This window comes from Myiozetetes cayanensis, unplaced genomic scaffold, assembly GCF_022539395.1.
Source record: "Myiozetetes cayanensis isolate MyiCay16 unplaced genomic scaffold, myiCay2020 scf1, whole genome shotgun sequence".
Taxonomy (NCBI): Eukaryota; Metazoa; Chordata; class Aves; order Passeriformes; family Tyrannidae; genus Myiozetetes; species Myiozetetes cayanensis.
In genome coordinates this window covers 59028599-59049625 of record NW_026086604.1, presented here as the reverse complement: position 1 = coordinate 59049625, position 21027 = coordinate 59028599, and the positions used below count along the sequence as shown (strand labels likewise).

General features: G+C 42.8%; 1 protein-coding gene across 4 annotated transcripts in view; it reads left to right on the top strand.

Annotated features, from left to right (window-relative positions):
- Positions 1-21027, top strand: part of RIPOR2 (RHO family interacting cell polarization regulator 2) — a 68010-nt gene that overhangs the window by 23656 nt on the left and 23327 nt on the right. For all 4 annotated transcript variants that reach the window (XM_050309273.1, XM_050309293.1, XM_050309283.1 and 1 more), the window contains exons 2-8: positions 9720-9846; positions 11029-11184; positions 11832-11910; positions 12121-12144; positions 13177-13230; positions 16102-16251; positions 17197-17260. In XM_050309273.1, the coding sequence (XP_050165230.1) occupies positions 9720-9846; positions 11029-11184; positions 11832-11910; positions 12121-12144; positions 13177-13230; positions 16102-16251; positions 17197-17260 (654 nt within the window). The remainder of the gene's footprint in view (positions 1-9719; positions 9847-11028; positions 11185-11831; positions 11911-12120; positions 12145-13176; positions 13231-16101; positions 16252-17196; positions 17261-21027) is intronic.

Genomic DNA, 21027 nt, shown 5'->3' with positions numbered 1-21027 from the left:
TCCAGTACCAATGTCATTAACACAAGCTTTTTCAAGAGGGACTGTCTCCCTAGCATAGACTCCCCTTATCCCTTTATTCTCTTTCAGATGCTTCTTACAAATCCTTTAATGATTCTGGCCTGAGAAGATGGTGGTGTTTTGGGGGAAGTTTAGGTTGTTTGGTGGTATTAGATACATACTATTTCCTTCTTCAAGAGTTTTTAAAGCTTAAAATGTTGTAGCCAAAAGAATAATAACGTCTGCCATAACTTTAAATAAATTTTCTAAAAGTCGTATATGTAAGAAGAGTCAGGTTTTGAATTTAAATGAACTGAAGCCAAGAAAGAAGAGAGTTGCATCAGAGCACACAGCCTCTCTGGGTTATGCATAGACAGTGTTCAACCAGCTACTTGATGTACTAGAAAAGAGCTTTAGGCGTATGGTATAGCCAAATAGAAATTAAGTAACTCAGGACTATTATGGCAACGCTCTTGAAATGGTCACACTGGTAAGGTGTCAAAAAGATTAAATGAATATGTTTCTGCAATGCTTGTCCAGCTTTTAAGATCTTCTGTCCTAAGACAAGTAACGGTGTATCTTCAACAATATTTTGTGAGCAGTGTGCCATTATGACACACCTTGAAATAGAAAGATCACATAAACATCCAGGGAGTTTAAGTCACCCTAATCCCACATACTTAAATAGGAGCAGCAAAGCATTTTTATCTCATTAGTGACTGAAGGGATTTGACAACAATGGTGTTTTACTTTCCTTTCAGGGATGAAAAGTCTGCCTTACTTGTTTAATTTAGCTCGCTCATGCTTATATTAGAGCGCACCTGGAGTGGATACCAAGTACAGCTACAGTTTCTCTGTCTTGGCTGAAGCAAAACAAATAATCTCTAGAGCAGCCCACTGGTTACCCAAATCATCCTGCATGTGTTTACTTTGATGCATTTTCTTTGCTGCAGATCCAAAGAGAATGGTATCCTTAGCTTGCTGTCCTTGCCCATGCTGCTACAATTTGCTTTAAATGAGGGTTGTAAGCAGCAAAAATATTGGTACAAATTAATTAAAGAAAGAAGTGCTCTTAAGGATGATTTTCTGTTAAATGCTGTTGGGTCATTACTTTTCTCTCCTGCCACTGGGAAGATTTTTATGTTCATTCCTTACACAGTCTGAGAAAGTGAAGCCACTCTGCTGCTTGTACTTGACAAGCAAATTTAGGTCACTGCTCAGAGTCATCATGGATTTTGCCAAAGAGTTGCATCTGTTGGCATCAGGGCTGATTTACCCACTTGTGCTCAGATGCTGCTCATGGGCTTGCCCAGACATTGTTGTTGGTCAGTAAAGTACAAGGGAGACCACCAGCAGCATTCATGGGTTCCTAGTCATCCCCTAATGCTAATGCTTGCAAAAGTGGGTAATAGGTTGGCCAGTTTTTGTGACATGAGAAATTGAAATTCCACCCAATGTATATGGTCAACCAGACAGTGTTTAGCAGCATATGCCAGAAGAGGTAGAGAAGTAGCCAGGCTATTTCTAGATGGAGGCATTCCCACAGCCTGTTTTACATCCTGCTAATCTGAATGCTCACAAGATTGCTCCTTGTAGGTTATCTCCTAATATAGGGGTAGATAACAGAGCAGCACAAAGCCTTCCACCTTTACTACTGTGTAGCACTGCTGAAATGAGAGCATGATTAATTGTGTGCGCAGGTCACTCGTGCTGAACCGCTTATTAGAGATTTTGTGCAAGCTGGATTTAAAGCATGAGGAGATCGTTGTCAGTTGGGTTTCAGAAGTGCTTTTTCTTTAGATTATTTGCCAGCACTTGAATGACAGTGAGACTTTGTTTTTAATTAAATCTTACGTTGACAGAAAGAGTTACTGATGCTGAGTAGAATTAGAGATGACTTCTAATCAAAGATAATTCTGCATACTGGGGTGGGTTTGAAATGAATGAATGTCAAATCTAATTAGATGGTCAGATTCTGATCCCTCAGCCACGCTCATATGTACTGTTATAGACCACATTTTGCTTATTTACACTAATTCCAGCTGAATATGATTGCTCTGTGCCTCCAGTGTGGGAGCAATATTAGTGAGGGTTCCACGTGGGCTCCTGCGCACGCTCGCCCCAGCTATCCACATGAAACAAATCTTGGAACTGAAAAAAAAAAAGGAGGTCAGCTGCCATGAACCCATCTGTCGTGTGCAGGAGCCATTTAGAATCAAATTTATTTTCCTTTGGTTTATTACAGTAAAATAACTCATTTGCATTTCCTTAGGTTTCTGACACATGCTCTGCCAAGGGGAAGGAGCAGTGTAGGTCTTTCTCTGGGGAGAGCTTAAGCAGAGGAAAAGGCAGTTTGTGGCTCCCCTGGCAACAAAAATGGGGAAATGGGGCATGTACTGAGAGCTCTGGTAAAGGACTAGCTCCAAAAAGGGGAGGAAGAAAGCTAACCATGGTATGAGATGAAAAGGGTGCTGCTTTCTCCTTAGCCACTGCCAATCCTTATTTCTGCGTTCTAGTGAGGCGATGAGAATTGGAGCCAAAGGCATGTTTTGCAGTAAAAATGAGAGAGGAAGTTAAAAGTCCCAACACTGACTTTGTCACCTAGACTAGTGTGAAAGATGACTTACTGAATTTATCGAGCTATATTGCCATGGGAGCATAAGGTATCAGGCCCTATACATTTACAGATGCATATACTTTATCATTTTGCTCTTGACCTGGATTGTTAGATTTTTTTTCTTACTGTTATTATTGCTTTTTGGTTTATGTACATCATCTAGTTTGGGTAGGAGGAGCAGAACAAACAAGACGAGCTATTCCAGATGGTAGACAATTTGTGTTTCTGCTCAGGATGTCTACTGATGAGCTAGCAAATACTGTAGCATTTGAGCTGAAAATGTCCTTACCTACAACATTTGAAGTGTTCTTACAGAAATGAGACCATAAAGTACAAGCCTTGCTATTAATATTGAGTTTTGGGGAAAATATTATTTGAAACAAAAGCTAAAATTTGAAATACTAACATTTTCAAGTGAACGTTTTCATTTATGAGAAATAGGTAATAACACCCTGTGCTCACTGGCAGAGATTTCTGCATGAGAAACTAAAGCTCACAGCTTTGTGCTTAAGAAGAGCTTTAAAAGATGCATGAGTTGCATAAACATTTCTTTGTGAATTGTAAAAACTGAATCCACCCAAACTGAAGGTATTAAAATATGGCTAATAAAACAATCACTGCAGGTGTCACTGATGGAGATAAAATCATCAGTGAAAAGTGCATGCAAGCCTTCAGAGAGATCCTGCTGGATAGTCAGTGCTGAGACTTGGATATCCATGATGGGGGAAGAGACCTCAGCAAAGACAGGATGAGCTGCAGTGGGCTAGAACTAAGATTCCTGTTGCTACAAGAGATGGGGCAGAAGTTTTCCTCCTTGTGCTGGGGCAGGAATACATGGCTGCCAACGGCTTTGATGCCTACCCAAGCATGTCCCAGGTGTTCCCACATCTCCCTTTTGAAGGAGAGGGATTGGCTATAGCTCCTTCTCTGTGCAGTACTGCTCTCCACAGCCATGCTAGTAAGCCCACGTGGCTCTTTCTGTACACTAAATTTAACATCTGAAGCTCACAGATCTGCTGGCCTTTCACCGGCTGATACAGACTTGGGAAGTGTTCTTGTCAGTATAGCCATATGCTACTATTTAGGAATATCTCTTAGCCTTGGACTTTGATGGAACAAATGCACATGATTTTATTCTGGCAACCAAGAATAGTTCTTCAGATGGAGCTCACGTGTCTGTACAACTCTGGCAAATACTACCCTGCACCAAGGAAGAAGCAACCCAATCACTGGGAGCATAAAAAATGCCATGAAAGTCGTAATTTGTGTAATTGAATGACCAACAGAAAACACTTTTCTACAGGTGCTTCCAGGAGATCCTATCCCGCAGAAATGTTCCTGACACACAGAGAAATTATGAGCCTGGTCACTAATGCCTAAAAGCTTTTGTCCTGAAAGTGCAAGAATTCTTGTGCAAGAATTAAATTTCTTGAGAAAGTATTTATAATGCTCCTGAGTGCCTTTACCCACACATTGTCAACTTTTTGTGTTAAAAAACTTCCAAGAGTGTCTGCATTCTCTTCCAAGATGCATGCCTCTGTACCTTCTAGGGGCCTAGGGAACATGGAAACCATAAATTCCAGGTGGTCATTTGGGCTACTGGCCATGCTGACCTCATAGTGCCAAGGTGATTTGACTGAATCAGAAGGAAGGAGTTGGAAAATAAATAATAAAAATGACTAGACTTTAGACTACAAAAGCAAGCGACACCAGCTGAAGGTGCACTGAATGAGCCTAGCATTCAACTGAGCCTGCAGAATTTTAGACTTGAATTGTGCTCTTTGGGTTTACAAGTGCAAAGCAGAAAGGATTGGCTTTCTTGGAGGAGGACATGACTTCTGGGGTATAATTGGTTTCTTCCCTTATTTAGGTTAGTCTTTAGGAAATACATGCTCCTAAATGTCATGTTATTGCATCTGAGAGTTGTTACCTTTGTAGACTGAACCTGTCAGCCCGATAAGCAGAACCTAGACCTTGACTGAAGATGATAACATCTTTTGTTAGTCAAGAAGATATCAGCTCATTTGTCGGACATACCCTGGGTTTGCAGAGAAGAAATGTTCCTAGCATGCAAAACACCATCAGTTGACTTCTGACTCATGTTAATTAGTGGACCCCCTCAGTTTACCTTAACCTAAATAATTATCACCAATTTTTAACAGGCAGACTGCAGACCACAGATCAGCAGAAGAATCAGCATACCATCTCACTGTGGGGATTACAGCTCCTTGCATCCAGAATGGACGTTGAATTATGAAAACAGAAAAATATTATTATCAAGGATCCTTTCAGTCATTGAGACCTACCCCACATTCTCATTTAATCAGGGATTATGTATAATCCCCAAGTGTCCTCGAAGCCTTTGTTCCTTGAACCCTCAGCTGCAGACAGCTCCCTAACACCCTACAGCAAGCCCTAGACCCATAACTGTAGCTGGGGGGTGGGAGAGAGCAGGAGGAATCAAGAGCACCATCACCACTGATACACTGCAGCTTTACGAGATTGCTAGTGCCTGCCTAGCAAAACCAACTCCCTCTAATTCATGTGGTGAACAAAAAATATCTTTGCCAGAGTGGTCTTGGGGAAGAAGCAAACATAAAGGGACTGGACAAAAAGTCAGTCTAGATTTAGCAAGTGTGTTTCTGATGGAATTTTCCTTGTCTCGGCTTAGTTCAAAGTCCACACTGTTTATCACATATTTCAGCATTGTGGGAGGTAGAGTTCTGTGCTGAGGGTGATGGAGAGAGGGCAGCTCTGTGGAAGTGATGGGCTTGATGGTCCCATCCCCTCTAATTAGCTCAGGCTCAGCTGTTTCCCTGTTTCCAGACTGAAAGGAGAGCTGAGAGAGGGGACTTTTATTTCCTCAGGGACAGAGACATCATCAATTATCTGCCATTCCCTGCTGCAAGCTGTCAGTGAATAGGGTAGAGGAGAACTGATAGGATTTCACCTTATCCCTTGACTCACTGATGGGCTCATCATTCAACTGCCATGCACTTAGCACGAGCAGTGCTAATTACATTAATTATACTTTTACACAGGGCATGCTTATATTAGCAGTAAGGAGACCGGTGTCTTTTAAAATGAAGCATCAGTGGTTCATTAGCTATGTAGGTTTAAAAGTGTAAGAATACTCATTGCATCCACTGCTGAAGCAGATCTCAAATCTCAAAAGAATTTTAGGTGTGCAACATGCTTTATATTGAGAGCAAAAGTTATACTGTATCTAGAAAACAGTAGCATTATATCACATAACTGCTAAATGTAGACTTACTTAGAAACTTGATCACTGCGCTGGCATACTACCAAAATCCCTTAGTAGTGTTCAGCTGTGGGGATACCAGGCAGGTCAATAAGAGATCGGGGTAAGTCCTTGTGGGCTGAGCCTTACTGAAATTATACTGGCAGCTATATCCATGCACGTAATCAGGATAAAACTATTATTAAATTCAGAGGTAGGTTTATTTAGTCGATAGCACAGAGGCCTGTGAATGATTTAAGAGGCAGGAAAATAAATCCCCCTCAGCAAAGTATATCACAACAACGTGACCGATACTCATCACTCAAAGTGTATTTGCTAGATGTAGGTATCGTAAATAATCCATCAGTGCTGTGCCCACGTGCAGCCATTGTCTGTGTGAATCTGGGCTGAGGGGCTGCTGCTGCTGCGTGGCAGAGTCAGTGAGATTTTGTGAGGTTGGTTGGAAATATCTGAGATGTCAGCAATGTAAGTTTAAGTCTTAAGAACAGATTGGTTTTGTACAATAGAGTAAATATCTAACTTGACCAGTGGAAAATAATTGAACAGAACTGGGTGATTTCATCAGTTTTGACTCCGTTACCTCTTTTTATCTCAGTTTTGTTCTGTACAGAAATTAAAAATACATTATTCATCAAGATTATGTATAATATATAGGGAGAGGCCACAAGCCTATCTGGGCTCTTAGTTCTGACCATTTTATGCAAAAGCAAAGCAAAAGTAGCTCCAGGCAGGTCTTTCATTTGCATTTCAATTGCATTTCTTGAACATTTCTTTCTGGTATCTTGAGGAAAGTCTTAGCTACTAAAGCCTTGCAAAACCATTTGAGTGCTTGAGCAAAGTAAAGAAAATAAATAAGTACATTCCTTTTCCAAAATTATTTATTTTTTAAGTTTTCCCAAAGGAAAAGAAAACCAAAACAGTTCAGTCGTGAATGCACACAGTCACACATGGACACCAAGATTTTGTTCAGAGTGAAATGCATTCATCTTCTGTTCACTTTAATACAGAAGAGAGTCATCCTGCACAAAATGTTAGAATTTTGATGACAGTTTTGAATCTAAAGTAATTATGTTTTATAGCAATGTGTTCACGATTAGCACCCAACTTCAAGTTTTGTTTTATTCCTCTTATTTGTTAAGGAATGGATGGTGTTCATGCAGCTAAATCTCCTCTAACTGTCAGTGTTGTTTAGCTTCTACCCTCATAGGTCTCCAGATGATGTCAGGGTGTGTGTGCGTTAATCATCCTGTCAAGCCATGCAAGTGCTGAACACTTGCAGGGGATTTTCTGCTCCTTGGTTCTCTGGACCTGACTTTTAATGCAAATCCTTGTGTGTAAATGGGAACATACGGATTGCAGCCTGACTATCTTAAGGTTGTTTGCAAAATCAAAGGGAAATTCGCTGCACAGAGCCCCAGAGTACTGTGATCGCGTTATTTGTGCTGTGTCTCTCAGGAGCTGGTTCTCAGAGGAGTTTGAGCTGTTAGGCATGAGCTGACACACGGGGAGACCCTGCACCATGTATAGGGGCATGAGCTTTGACCCTGGAAGCTGCAAAATGCCTTCTGGCAAGCGCTGTGCTAGATATCAGCAAGCCTGAGCAGAGCTCAGCCCTGCAGAGGTGTGCCGAGAACCTTACAAAGCTAGGGCTGAGTGTAGGGCCAGATGTGGGCTCTCCTTGACCAGACTCAAGTATCTCCAGCTGTGGCTGCAGCATGTTTATCCCTGTGTGAGTTAGCCAGAGCACATCCTCACTGCGGTTTCTTCCGAACTCCTGAGGAGCAGCTGCTCCTGAGCCTCTCTGGCTCCCACCCTCTCCCCGGTCTCTTCTGCCCGTGGATTTCTGCCCAGTACATGTGCTTGTGGTCCTGGTCTGACTGAGAGGGACTTCTCTGTTCCAAGAGTTTATCCCTGCTGTGGTTAAACTGAGCCCTGAGCTGGATGGGCTGTATCCAGGCTGCGCTGGTGACACAAATGGCAGAGTGGAGGAGAAAACTGCCCCTGACTGCACCCCAGGTGATATCTCTGAGGCTGTCTGGGGTGGCAACCCTCACTTCCGAAACAGAAAGATGTATGCTGGTTTGGTTGTGCAATAGAGAAAACACCTCAATAGCAGTAGCACTGGCAATGCTGAGACTGGAAGAAGTGTTTCTGGCAGAGCTCTTGCAGAAGTATTCCTGACAAAGGCAATGCACTCCCCTCCACAGAGCAGCAGTAGCTCACCATGCCTCCTACTGCCACTTCAAAGAGTATTTGCCCAGCTTAGTGCTGCATATTAAACATAACTGGTCAGTGCACAATCTTCCCATGTATTTGCTTTCTGCAGTGAGTGTTTGCCGTGCAAGCACCACGTAGCTGTGGTGCTTATCTTTAATAAATATGTTCTGTTGTGAAGGCTTACATTGCAAATCTGTGGCCTTCACAAGTGGCTTCTTTTTTGAGCACTTGTCTGTGGGGATGAGAGTGTGGCTTAGACTCGCTGTCACCTCATCAGCCCTGTAGGTCACAGTTTCACAGAACATCAGCTCTGTCTAAACCCTGCCACACTCTACTGCTTTGGCACCAGCTGTTGGACTGAAGTGAACTGGGGCCATGGGGCAGGCTGGGTCTAGCTTTTAAAATAGATGGAAAAAAACTATATAAAGCCCCCTTTTTCATTTCCTGTCAGATTATTTTTAAGCTGGCCTAGTTTCTCAGTCCATTTCACCGCATAATGGCGTCAGCAGCCGTGCTGACATACCCAGGAAGGATGGAGGCAGTCAGAAGATTGGTCATGTGGGATGGGGGAGCCAGTGTCTGGCAGCACCTGCTGACCAGTGTACTCTTCTCCACCATCCCTCTTCCCCTCCTGTTCCCTGCCCTGCTGCCTAGGCTCTGCTGGCCATGGTACTCCTCACACTGATCAGTGAGACCATTCCTCTTGCCAGAGCAGCACAAAAACAAGTCAGCAGACAAATCAACTTAATTGTCTGCTGAGGGCAGAGGCAAGGAAAATGGTTGATTAAGGAGGAAATGAAGAGGGAGGCATCCCCCTTTCCCCTTCTGGTAGCTGATGGAGCTGCTGTGAACCATAGCACTTTTCTATTTGTGGGTGTGGATTGAAATCACCTTGCTTTGGTGCAGATGCCAAGCTGGGCATTGGAAATGAGCACACACACAGGGCTTCCTCTCTGCTGAGGCTCCACTGGACACATGAAATGCAGAGCATACAGTGCCTGGAGCTTATTTACTCATCTCTCTTCCTGGTGGAGAGCATCCATCTCTCATCACAGCACATCACGGCTGTGTGTACAGCCACTGCATCTTCTTTCTTAGCAGCCAAGTGGGAAGAGCCACAGGGAAGATGAGCAAGGGTCTAAAGGTAGCTGCAGGATTTGATTCGTGCTGAATGAACCCTCATTTTTTTAATTATTATACATAATCACAGTTTGCAGTGATAGCAAGTGCCCCCTAAGAGCACTGCATGCTCCCAGAATAACTTCCAGGACACCCTGATGTGGAGACACTGGGGCTGGGGGTGAAGCATGCCAGGCATGGCAGAAAGCAGGGATGGCATTGGGGTTATCACACTGGAGTTGTTTCTAGTGCCACATCCAGACCCTCTGTATGTCTCTGTCACATTTTCAGTAGACGCTGTGCTGTAAGTCAGAATTAAAATAGGACCACTTTGTTTTTGAGCGGAGATGATTTGGTAGTTCAAAAAGATTCATGCCTTGGGTCACGGAACCTCGTGGGGTTCAGTTACCCCTTACCATCACTGGTGGACACCAGGCTATCCCAGGCTCACTACCTGTCTATTACTCTCTCTCCATTGTTGCTGACATGCTTTCTGTTGTTTTTCAGGAATATCTTCCAGGCTCCCTGAAATCATGTCAATAGGATCACATTCATTCTCCCCTGGAGGTCCTAATGGGATTATTAGAAGCCAGTCCTTTGCTGGCTTCAGTGGGCTTCAGGAAAGAAGGTCCAGGCAAGTGCCCTTGTTCTCTAAGGGGAATTTTGAAATCAGGTCCTAAGGGATCCCTGGGGTTTAGGTGCTGAAGGTGGAAAAGAGGTGAGAGAGGACTTCTTTCTCTCTGACTTGCCAAATAAAGTGTCCTAGGCTTAAATGTCTCTATATATTGTTTGTATAACTAAGCTGTTACCCTCTGCCTGAGCTACCAAGTGCCTGTTTGCCTCTCCCCCATTAATTCAGGGCTTCCTCACATGCCTCAGAGCTGTGAGAGAATTTCAGAGAATCATTTTAATTTACTAACTTACGCAGTGATCTTTTCAACATGTGAAATCTGCAGGAACATGAAACACTTCCCACTGCCCCCAGTTTAAGACCACTGCTACCTAAAAGACAGTTTTCTCATCGCTGCACTGCTGTGAATGCAAAACAATGCCATTTCCCTGAGCTTGGCTGTGGAGCCTTTATATGTACCACCCTTCAGCTAGACAGGACTTACAGCTTTGAGTCAGGCACCTGCCAAGTCGTTCAGTCCCTGATGCCCTCAGAGGCTGCTTTACAATTAATTTTGACTTGTGTAGTTTCCCAGTGCCAGACCACCACTTAGCAACTGAGGAGGAATGGAGGGCAAAGGGCCACCTCCCACTGAGAGCCCAAGTCAGTCATGGTTGTTAAATGCTGACCTACCCCCTAGTAAAGTCACCAAAGAGGCACCTACATGCAGGACAAGCGTCCATACTCAACACCAGTGGTCTGATACTATCCTCCAGAAGCACTCTTAACCAAGTGCCAGACTTTTTTAGGAGTCCCCAGGCTTTACACCTGAGATTATCTGGGCTCCCCTTTCTTTTTAGCAGCTAGGTGTAGCTCAGCCTTCTCCTGGCTTTGGCTAAGTGATGTGAGTTAGGACAGGCATGGTGTAAGACAGAGAAATGTCTGATGAGATTCAGACTCAGCTTGGCATTTCCAGATGAGCATTTGTGTCTAGGGAAGGCAGTGGGCACATTAAAAGCTGACAGCGCATGTCCCAGGCTACTCAGACTATTAAACAGTAAACAAATGCAGTCCTTTAACTGGCAGGCAGAGAAGCAGATTCCTTTCTGCTGGTAGATATAATATCAGAAGATTTCTTCAAGCTATGCTCCTTTGAGATTTCTATGATTTATAGGGATTTCTTCCTCTTTGATGTTCATTTTGCAGGTGTAATTCCTTTATTGAAAATTCCTCTGCGCTCAAGAAGCCCCAAGCAAAGGTGAAGAAAATGCATAATTTGGGCCATAAGAACAGCACCACACCCAAAGAACCCCAGCCTAAAAGGATGGAAGAGGTCTACCAAGCCTTGAAGAGTGGCCTGGAGTAAGAAACTTTACCCTGCTTGTTGATTGAAGCTTTCTGTGACATTTTAGAGTCTAGAGAAGCATATCACAAGAACAGGAATCCTTTCTCATGAGAGAGGAACATACACCTCTTGAAGCCTGGATTGTAAGACTTAGGATCTGAAATATTTGTGTGGGAAACAGGAATACAGGAGGCAGAATCCCATTTCCATTCACATTTCATGTAAAGCTCCCAAAGCCTGTGATTTCAACGTTAGAGTTCTTTTTGCCCTCCGAATTTCCTAGAGTCCTATCAAAGGCTTGTATCATCTTTAAGATAACATCACAGATGATAACAGGGCTTTTATTAGCCAGATACAAGGCAAGGGCAGCGACTGGAAGGCACCAGCCCATAAACTAAGCAGCAGATTAGCTTACGTGAAACTGGTTGTTCAGTGTAAAGAGAAAACTGAGCTCTTATACACAGTTAAATAAGTGGCTCCTATTTATTCCCAAAAAGGCAGCAGGGAGCTGCTTTTAAGACAGATCAATGTAAATGAGTTTTTGTCTGTAAACACATCCAGTGAGGAAAACCATTTGTTGGGAAGATTTTCTCTTAGGATGGTCATCAGCCAGCTTGGTATGTGCTGCAGAGCTCATGCATCCTTCTCTGGTTTGTGTTTGCAGTGAGTATCTGGAAGTTCACCAGACAGAGCTGGATAAGTTGACTACTCAGTTAAAAGACATGAAAAGAAACTCACGCCTGGTACGTGTCATGCTTTGTCATCGTGTAGATGCACAGTGACCTTCTTGTGGTGCTGGAGCAGCCAGGGAATGGGATTGGGATATAGGGAATTTGCACTGGTGCTCTTCTTCTCTTCTAGCCATGGTCTTGTTTGTGATTTCTGTTGACTGACAAACATTACTTTTTCGTGGTGTTGCAAAATTAATAACAGTTTCATGTTTTCTGTTGCAGGGAGTCCTGTATGATTTAGATAAGGTATGTTACTCCCTTTGACACTCATTTTGCAAGGAAGCATTAGTAACCATACTGTGTACATAGCTGGCATGGGAAACCTCTCTCAGGCAGATCTACAAGCCATGCCAACCAACACTGTTGAGGAAGAAGTTACCTGGTTATTTGCACTTTCAAAGGAAGAAGTCCTGGTCCCCTTCTCTTCCCAGGGGCTCTGATATTGCCCAGTACTTCTGCCAGCCAGCTGTGCTCACTAACTAACCTGGCATCAAATGTACCCCATCCACCACCTTTCTGAGGACTGCTGGGTCAGACTGGCTCTGAGATGGGCACAGGGAAAGAGGCAGACTCTAACCAGGGAAGGAAGGAAGTGGAGGAGTCCTGTTTCTGCCATCTGACAGGTGTTGAATCCATTGCCTTGTGCAACCTTGCCCAGCCAGCTCCAGGCAGATGGGGGCTGGCGAGGGAACACTGGGGGGCCTGGGGGCTGGGTCAGGCCCCAGTTCATTCCTGGGAATGGAAGGAAAGGAAGGAAAAATTGAAAATATTGTTTCCCTGCAGGAAAATTTAGGTGAAAAAAAGGGAAAACTTTCAAAAATATTTCCTGAACAAGTCTGACTTCTTTGGTTTTTTTTGCAGTCAAAGTGTCAAGCATGGGTTTACGATCAAAACCAGTTTGCAAAGGATGAGAATGGATTTTGAAATGCAGAACCTGATCAATTTTAATACAGGATTTCAGAGTATTGAAAATATTATTTTTAGGCTAAAAAAAAAAAAAAGCTCTGTTTCTTCAATTTTTTTTTTAATAATTAGAAAAACCTAGAGAAATCTGACCAAATAAAAACTCTTTTTTTGTTTAAAAATATATGTTAGGTACAGAAGTCAGGGAGCTCCATTGTCTGCAGCAGCTTAACCTTAATAGCAAGGTGGGACAGCTGATTCCAGATTCATGGTCTGGTGTGTTTTAAGGAGGAGTATCTCAGATCCATGGGGACTGACAGTGTCTTGCTGATTTATTTAAATGTGCCTCACTCTCAGCCTTTTCCTTTCTTTCAGCAAATCAAAGCAGTTGAAAGATACATGAGAAGGCTGGAGTTCCACATTAGCAAGGTAATGAGCTCTCCTATCATCTTTCTTCTGCATCTGTTCCTATGTTATTAGGAAAACAAACCCTTGGCCTCCTGCTACCCCTCTGCACTGGGGAGGCCATCGTGACAAAACCTCTCCCAGACTTGGTATTTTTTTCCATGATAGGCTGGTGGTTGGAGCCAAAGAGAGGGTTTCCACATGGTTTGTAAACCCCGAGGTCCAGCCATGCCCTGAGACACTCCTACACGCTTTTAGCTCCGGAGAGAACACAGGCTTGGAGACTTGCTGGGAAAAAAATCTATCTCACTGCATGCATATAGGTAGAAAGAGAGTTGCATCTGAAAGTAATTTAATTCAGCAGTTATCTCTAGCACACACAGCAGCTAGTTTGGATTTATTCCTGGATTCACTGCTAATGCTTATGCTGCATGGTTTGGAGCCCACATCCACTTGAATACATCGGTGAGAATATTCAGTAGAGGTACTTGTGATTTACACTAATATGTTTTAAAGCTGCACAAAATCCATGGCATGTATTCTCTTATTATAAACATATCTGCTAGCAATTAGTTACTTTTCTGAGCCTGACAAAGGAATGAATTATTTTTGACAGATGAAATATCTTTGGAGAGTCATTTGAAAAGCGTTTGCGCAGCTTGAAGTGCTCCAATTATGACAACCTATCCAACCCTTTTAATTTCAGTCTTCTCTTACTCTTGGAGCTGAAAATAAAAATATAAATCATAAGGTGATAGACTAAAATTTTGTTCCCCAAGCCACCTACTCTCTTGCTGGCAACATGAATGGCAAAAATTAGTACTTGAAGAACATTTCCATTCAAGTCCTTCCCACTCCAGCCTGCTCAGAGCTAATGGTTTCTCGGCTTATAATAAGACTGAAAAGCTCCAAACACAAGAGGTAATGCTGGTCAGTATTACTCAAGCTTGCCGAGTACATGAGTTCACTTTCTGTAACCCACAGCAACAGAGACAAAAGGAGCCGAGCTGTGTGGTATTAAAGCGTACGGGTTTGGGCAGATGAAGAAACATCTTTCTCTCTAACGATAGAGAAGATCTTTTTCAGCAGTACGTTTTCAGGGCCAGAGGGATGCCTTCTGTCCTCTACCTGCAAAGTGAGGAGAATGGGATGCACAGCAACAGATCCCACATATTTGGGAAACAGATGACCATGTCCTAGCCATGCTGTGTATGGGTGAGAGCAGGATATCAATCCTGGGCTAATGCTCCACTCTGATGGCAGAAGTAAATACCAAGTGACAGCTATTTATAGTAGCTGTTCTTAGCTTGCTGACTTGCAAGAGAAATAAGAGTGGGTATGACTGCAGAAGGCTTTTTTTATAACTTCAAAATGGCAAAATACTACATGTGCCTCCACTACCTTCTGCTGAACTCTTTCACTTTGCAAAGCCTTCCCTGTTTTAGTTAGGATGCCCTCAAGTCAGAGGCTTCAGCCACTGGATATCCAAGATTGCCTTGTAAAAATCAACCTAAGGCTTTGAAGCCATCAGGAAAATAAGTCCTGTTCCAAACAAATTAGCAACAGCATTTTTTGTTAGTGATTAAGCAGGCTTGGAAAATGGGATTTGGAACATGTCTGGATTGTCACATCAGGCTCATCTGTAATGCAGCAACATGAAGTCATAGACTGATGAAGCCAAGGTGCTGGATTTCATAGGAGAAATTCTGATATGAAAATCCACTACTCAGCAGAAAGCATCACAGAGCACAGGGGGATCTCTTGATGTCAGAGACAACAAGGGAAAAAGGTTATTTTAGGTAAAAAAATATCCTGTTTTAGCAGGGACTTTAGTAGCAGACAAAAGAGACAGCTTCCATTCCTGTCCTTCTCCTCACCCTGATAAAGTCAGGTTAGAAAACCCACATCTTCTGTATCTGACAGATTATGTCTATAAAAATACATGTTACTATATATAGCTGCTGTATATGTTTACACACACACATATATATATACACCATCTATACCACTGTAGACTCCTAGCAAACACTCGGATGGAGTAACTGCAGGGATTAGAGGGAGAAGGGAAACCAAAGCATGAGACATGTAAATCCGTTGCCTTCTGAAAATAGATGCAGGTGAGGCTTTAAATATTGTGTGACTATGTTTTGCAAAACTTCCAGAGTGCTTACGAAAAGTTGGGTGCCTAAGTCACGTCTGAGGAGTGTAAGAGGATGACTTAGGAATTACGTAAATGCCTGGGGGGTTGAAGTTCAAAATACTGTCTTAATTTGACATCAGCTGTTTGTAAGCCCTTTAGTGGGCTGATTCTGAGTATGGCTTCTGGTTTCTGGAGGATGGACAGTGAGAATTCAAAAAATCATTCCCAGCTTCTGATACTATCTATTAGTCAAATGTTGTAATGGCCTCGATCCTGACATTAGGGAAACTCAAGACACTGCTGACCCTGTTAAATGTGTCATTTACCACTTCCAGTCCCATTTGGCAGTGTGGACATTGCAGTTGCCTTTGAAAGAAGTCTTCCACACCAATATATTTGAGAAGCTTGCTGGATGCCTGCCTCACCGATACAGTTGTACACGGAGCACAATTGTACTCTAACGGAGGGGGAAATGGGGAATAGCAATGCTTAAAGGCATGCAGAGCAAGCAGGTGAATTGCTGGCAGCATCTACTGTTGCTGCATTGAGATTTTTGCAGTGGAAGTTATTTTTATCCTGTGTTTCTTTCACATAGACTGAAACAGTATTACACCTTCATTTCCTCAGCCCTCCATTGGATCTAACGGTTTGGCTGAGTTTCCTTTTAATGCAAATTGCTTCATTGCATTGACTTTATTTTGCTGGGTTTTATGTTTCTTTTTTTTTTTTTAATACACTTTCCTTGTTCCCACTAGGTGGATGAGCTTTATGAAGCCTATTGTATCCAAAAACGTCTCTGTGATGGTGCCAGCAAAATGAAGCAAGCCTTTGCGATGTCTCCTGCCAGCAAAGCAGCTCGAGAGAGTTTAACAGAAATCAACAAGAGCTACAAGGAGTACACAGAGGTAAATCCTCATCAGTTTATTCTTTTTACTCTCACAGTGTTTGAAAACCACGGGAACTTTGTCACTGATTTCAGGGAGAGTTTCATCCAGGTAGAAGAATTAGAAGCAAACTCAGTGAAGAAGAGTAATTACTATTCGTTTGTCATCAGGTGAATACCTGATGACTTACAAAGACAGGTTACGTGGGCCCAAAGAGTTGCTTGAGATAACAGTTTATGCGCTGTGAGTGCTGGGTTATACCCAGGAACTGCAGCACAAGAACAAAAACGTAAATCTGCGCCAAACCCACTTACACTCCAACTACCTCCTTCCCATCCACAGATTTAGGGATGCACTGGAACTCATGTATATACAGACATGTGCTGCAACCTGTTTTACTTGCTGTGATCAAGATTTATTTTATTAAACAGGAAGAAGATTAACAACTGGACAACAGTCTAATAGTGTCGCAAACATCCCAGCACACACTCTGTGACAACCTTCCAAAATCTGAAGGAAGAACTGTAAAGGGTTTGATACCCGTCTCCCATAGTCTTTTTTCTTAATGTAGTCCATGTTTCTTGAGAGATTAAATCATGCTGGGAGCCACTTTGGCATGGAGCTGCTGCTGGCACATGTCCTAGCTGGAGAGGACCAGGACAGTGACCAGGTTATGCACCAAGGGCCACAGCTTCCCTCTGCCAACAGGAGGATTAGTGTGCAGCAGCAGAAGAGCACAGGATTGTATTCAGTGTCAGTGCAAGCAGGCATAGCTCAGCTGCCATTTTTAGGGTCAGACCTAGCTAAACAGCAAAGGTAGCTCTGAGAGTGATTTTATTGCAGAATCTCTTTCCTTTGAGTAACAGAATCTATCCTTCCAAATGGACATTTTAAAAAGGAAAAAAAAAAAAAAAAAAGGGAAAAAAAAGGGTTTATCTGACCTCACTGTTCTCCTGTCCAACACAGAACATGTGTACCATTGAAGCAGAGCTGGAAAACCTACTGGGCGAGTTTTGCATCAAGATGAAAGGTAATTGCCTTTTCACCTTCCCCTTCTTTCCCCATAAGCAGCAGCAATTGCTGCACATTTGTGAGAGTATCAACACATGCTGTGTGACATGTATTTATGACAGGTGTGGTTTCCCCTGCACACACATCCATTGCTTAGACTTTAAACCCCCATCTAATGCTCTTGTCCACTGGAAAGGATCACAGAAACAGGAACATCAAAGCCTACAAAGAGACCTTCTGATACGCTCCTGCTTGTTTTCTAGGCTTATTGCCTCCCACTCCTCCCAACAGCCAAAGCAATTCATTTTTGAAGGCTGATGTACTTTTTGCCTCTGTTTCAGTAATCCTTTAAGAATATGACCAGGAAATTCCATGAAATTCCATGGAGCTGAAGTTCAAAATACTTTCTTAATTTGACATCAGCAGTTTCTAAGTCCTTTACTTTTGCTAATTGTGACTAATATTATTTTTGACCAAATGTAAAAAAAAAAATCAAAAAGCTGGGGGTAGTTTACCTAGGTAACTCAATGGTGGCATTCACCTTTCCATTATATTCCTTGTCTTTATGACAGGAGATTTTATGGGTTTGAATACAATGGAATCAGTTTTACCTGAAGACTCAGTGGATCATTGGGTATTGCTAATGCTGTTATCCCTTTAAGACTCAATGTCTAAAAGAAGAGATTGTGGGGAGATACCTTTTTGGATTTTCAATCACTGGTATGAAAATAGTTCTATAAAACAAAACCAGCATCTAAATATTCATGAACTCTTAATTCTTCACTTGAAATCTTGCCATTTAAAACATCTACACTACTCCTGGTGGAGCTTTCAGAGCTCACAAATCTCATACAGGGTTGTGATTCTGCCTGCCTTGTCACAGCTGTGTCCCATGGCTGCACTGCATAAGATTAAGATTAATCTTAGATTAAGTTAAAATAGCTACTCTGTGCTCTTATATTAGAGAAGACAAATGCAGCAGCTGTTGGAGTTTCTCCTAGCTCCGTCCCTCAGGTTTTAAAGCCCCCACTCTTCAGTGCTGGAAAGGCAGTCAAAGATGCATAGATTTAAAGTTACAAGATGGACACACAGAGACTGAGCCAGATATTTCTGTTCAGAATCCCCCAGCAGAACCACAGCATAGGCATGCTGAAGGAAACACAATGTCAGGGAATGTATAAAGGGAATTGCATCAGGTCAGGTCCCTTGGAGCATTTCTTTATTTTCTATAAATGCAATGCACAGTTCCTGATAAGCAGGACATGTTGCAGAAGGTGCCACAGTGTCACAAATGGCTGGACTGAAGAGGTCTTGCTCCTTCTCTTTTGCATGCCCAAGTCCTCCAGCAAAACTCAAGGGCTCTCTAGAAGGCAGGTACTGCACTCACGTGGGGGAGCAGAGCACAAACCATGAACAGCAGCTGCTTCTGAACACAGTTTGCACAGTATAAAGAAGCCCAAATTAGAAAACAGCAAAGAGAAATGGCATATCATTAAGTATTCTCTAATTAGGGCATCTAAGATTTCTATCTAGATAGTTTTCCCTAGGAATAGGAATCCAGTAGAACAATTGACCCATTCCTATTGTTAAGGCTCACCACAGCTCTTGCACAAAACCCTGCAGATCACGCAGCAAGTTTCCCCCTTAAGTTATACTGCAGCATATCCAGCTAACTTTAGGATCTAATTTAAAATCAAAGCATTCCTCTCCCCAAAGCTTATCTGTTCCTAGCCATTCCAGTGAAAGTTATTTTTATTTTGTGCCCTCTGTCACTTACACTGAAAGCAAGCCAACCTACACAGTGCTGTCAGGAAGCAGGGGAGCTGCACTGTGTTTTTATGACTGATATTTAAACAAAAAAAAAAAGCCTAATCATTTTTTGAAATTAAGATAATAAACTTGCCAGCAGGCTTAGGTTACTGCTCAGGATTAATCGGCTATTGAAATTAAACAGGGAAAACCAATGTGGAAATTTCTGTATGGAATCAGGTGTCCTGTTGAGATGTACGGGGAAGCACCCCTGTACATGTGGAAGTGCTCCTATACCTGTTTGATGTACCAGGACAGCAAAAGGAGGAATGTCCATCCTGTTTCACACAGGAAGAGCAATATGCTGGCCTGATGCATGGGGGGCTCTGTAACAGGGAGCCCAGCACCAGCAACCACAGTCCATGACTCCAGCATCCTGCACACCAGCAGAGCTGTACATACTGCATGAACTGCAGGTGGCCCTGCCACCTTAACCACAGCCACCTACTGACCCTGTCCCCTAATTACATATTATGACACACCAGGAGCAATCTCCTGTCCTGTCTGCATTTACAAGCCCAGTGCTTTTACAAAGGTAATTTGAAATTATATGATATTTGAAATTGTGTGATAGAACCATTGGTTCCTATTATTTGTTTAGTCTCCATAAGCCATTCAGTCACCAAAAAGTTGTTACCTGTGAAAGTGCTTATCCCCTGTTGTCAAGTCAGAACTAAGTCCCCTCTTCATCAGGCTGAAAATATTTGGCCAGCCTGGTTGGTCCAGTCACTGTTTAAGATCTCGGCTCCAGAGAACATCCATAAGGAGTTTTAAAACTGTGTTTCCTCACCCTCCCACCCCATCCACTGGGCAAAGAGAGGACCTTTTATTTTCCTCAGATACTTTTGGAGATGGGTCCCAGCAGAGATCAAATTCACTTATAAAAGCATGCCTAGGGAGAGAGAAGCAGTAGTGGAGTGCTAGTAATCTTAAATTATTTATAAACAGTAAATAAATTAGAAAGGAACTGGTAATATGAGCTCCACGCGGGGGCCTCTTTGTTCTGCTAAACAGTAAGACAAGCGAAGAAAACTGTTTTCTGGTCAAAGAAATGGAAAAGGCAGATAAGCAGATCACAGGGACAGTCCATGACTGAATGCAGGGATCTAGTTGTTCCTACAGTCCAGCTAGCAGGACTAATTCATCCCCAAAAGTAAAGACAACACTAGGATTCCTCATACTTGCCTTGATTTTAACACACCCATGCATGTTCACTCATGGCATTTGAGGATAAATGCAGCCCAAAAGCCCCAGCAGGTTTGTTTTCATTCCTTTCTCTACCACAGGCTTTGTATGTGTCCTCAAGGTGGTTTCTTTAGCACTGCAGCACTAGAGGCATAGTTTAGATTCCCCCAGGCAAAGCTGGGTAAATTTTTATACCAAAACAAGTGCAATAGCTACCTACTGAGGAGATTTGTGAGAATGGAAAGGTTCCCTCTCTGAGAAAAACAGCTAGTTGAATCCCACAGAAGAGCAGGTCAGCAGGCCAGGAGAGGGATGATAACTTCCCTAGGATTTCACTGTGGTCCCTCAGGAAACCTTCATTTCACATGCATGGTGCCAATATAGAAATAGAATCATCATGTCCTACCTTAAAAAAACACCCCAAAAACCCACAAGCAAACGTATCACAGCTGCTTTGCCGTGCTCTTTGTCCCCCTATGCGGAAAAATGGGATAAATCTCGTATTACAGATGTCATTCATGATTTGTGATGCACTTACTCTCGAAAGCTATTATGGGAATGATAATGTTATGGAAGCGCCAAGCAGGAGGAGCCCCTCTCACTTGCTGTGACTCTATGAAGATGCACTAAAAAGGAATCTGTGTTAAAGTGTATAACTCGGTCGGATTAGTGTTAAGCAGCAAGCACATGGTGATCCACAGCTCGCCTACACTCACGCTAGTAAGAGCTTTGAGCTGAGTTTCTGAAGGTATGTGACATCAGGAAGCTGTTCTTTTTCTATAATTACTATAT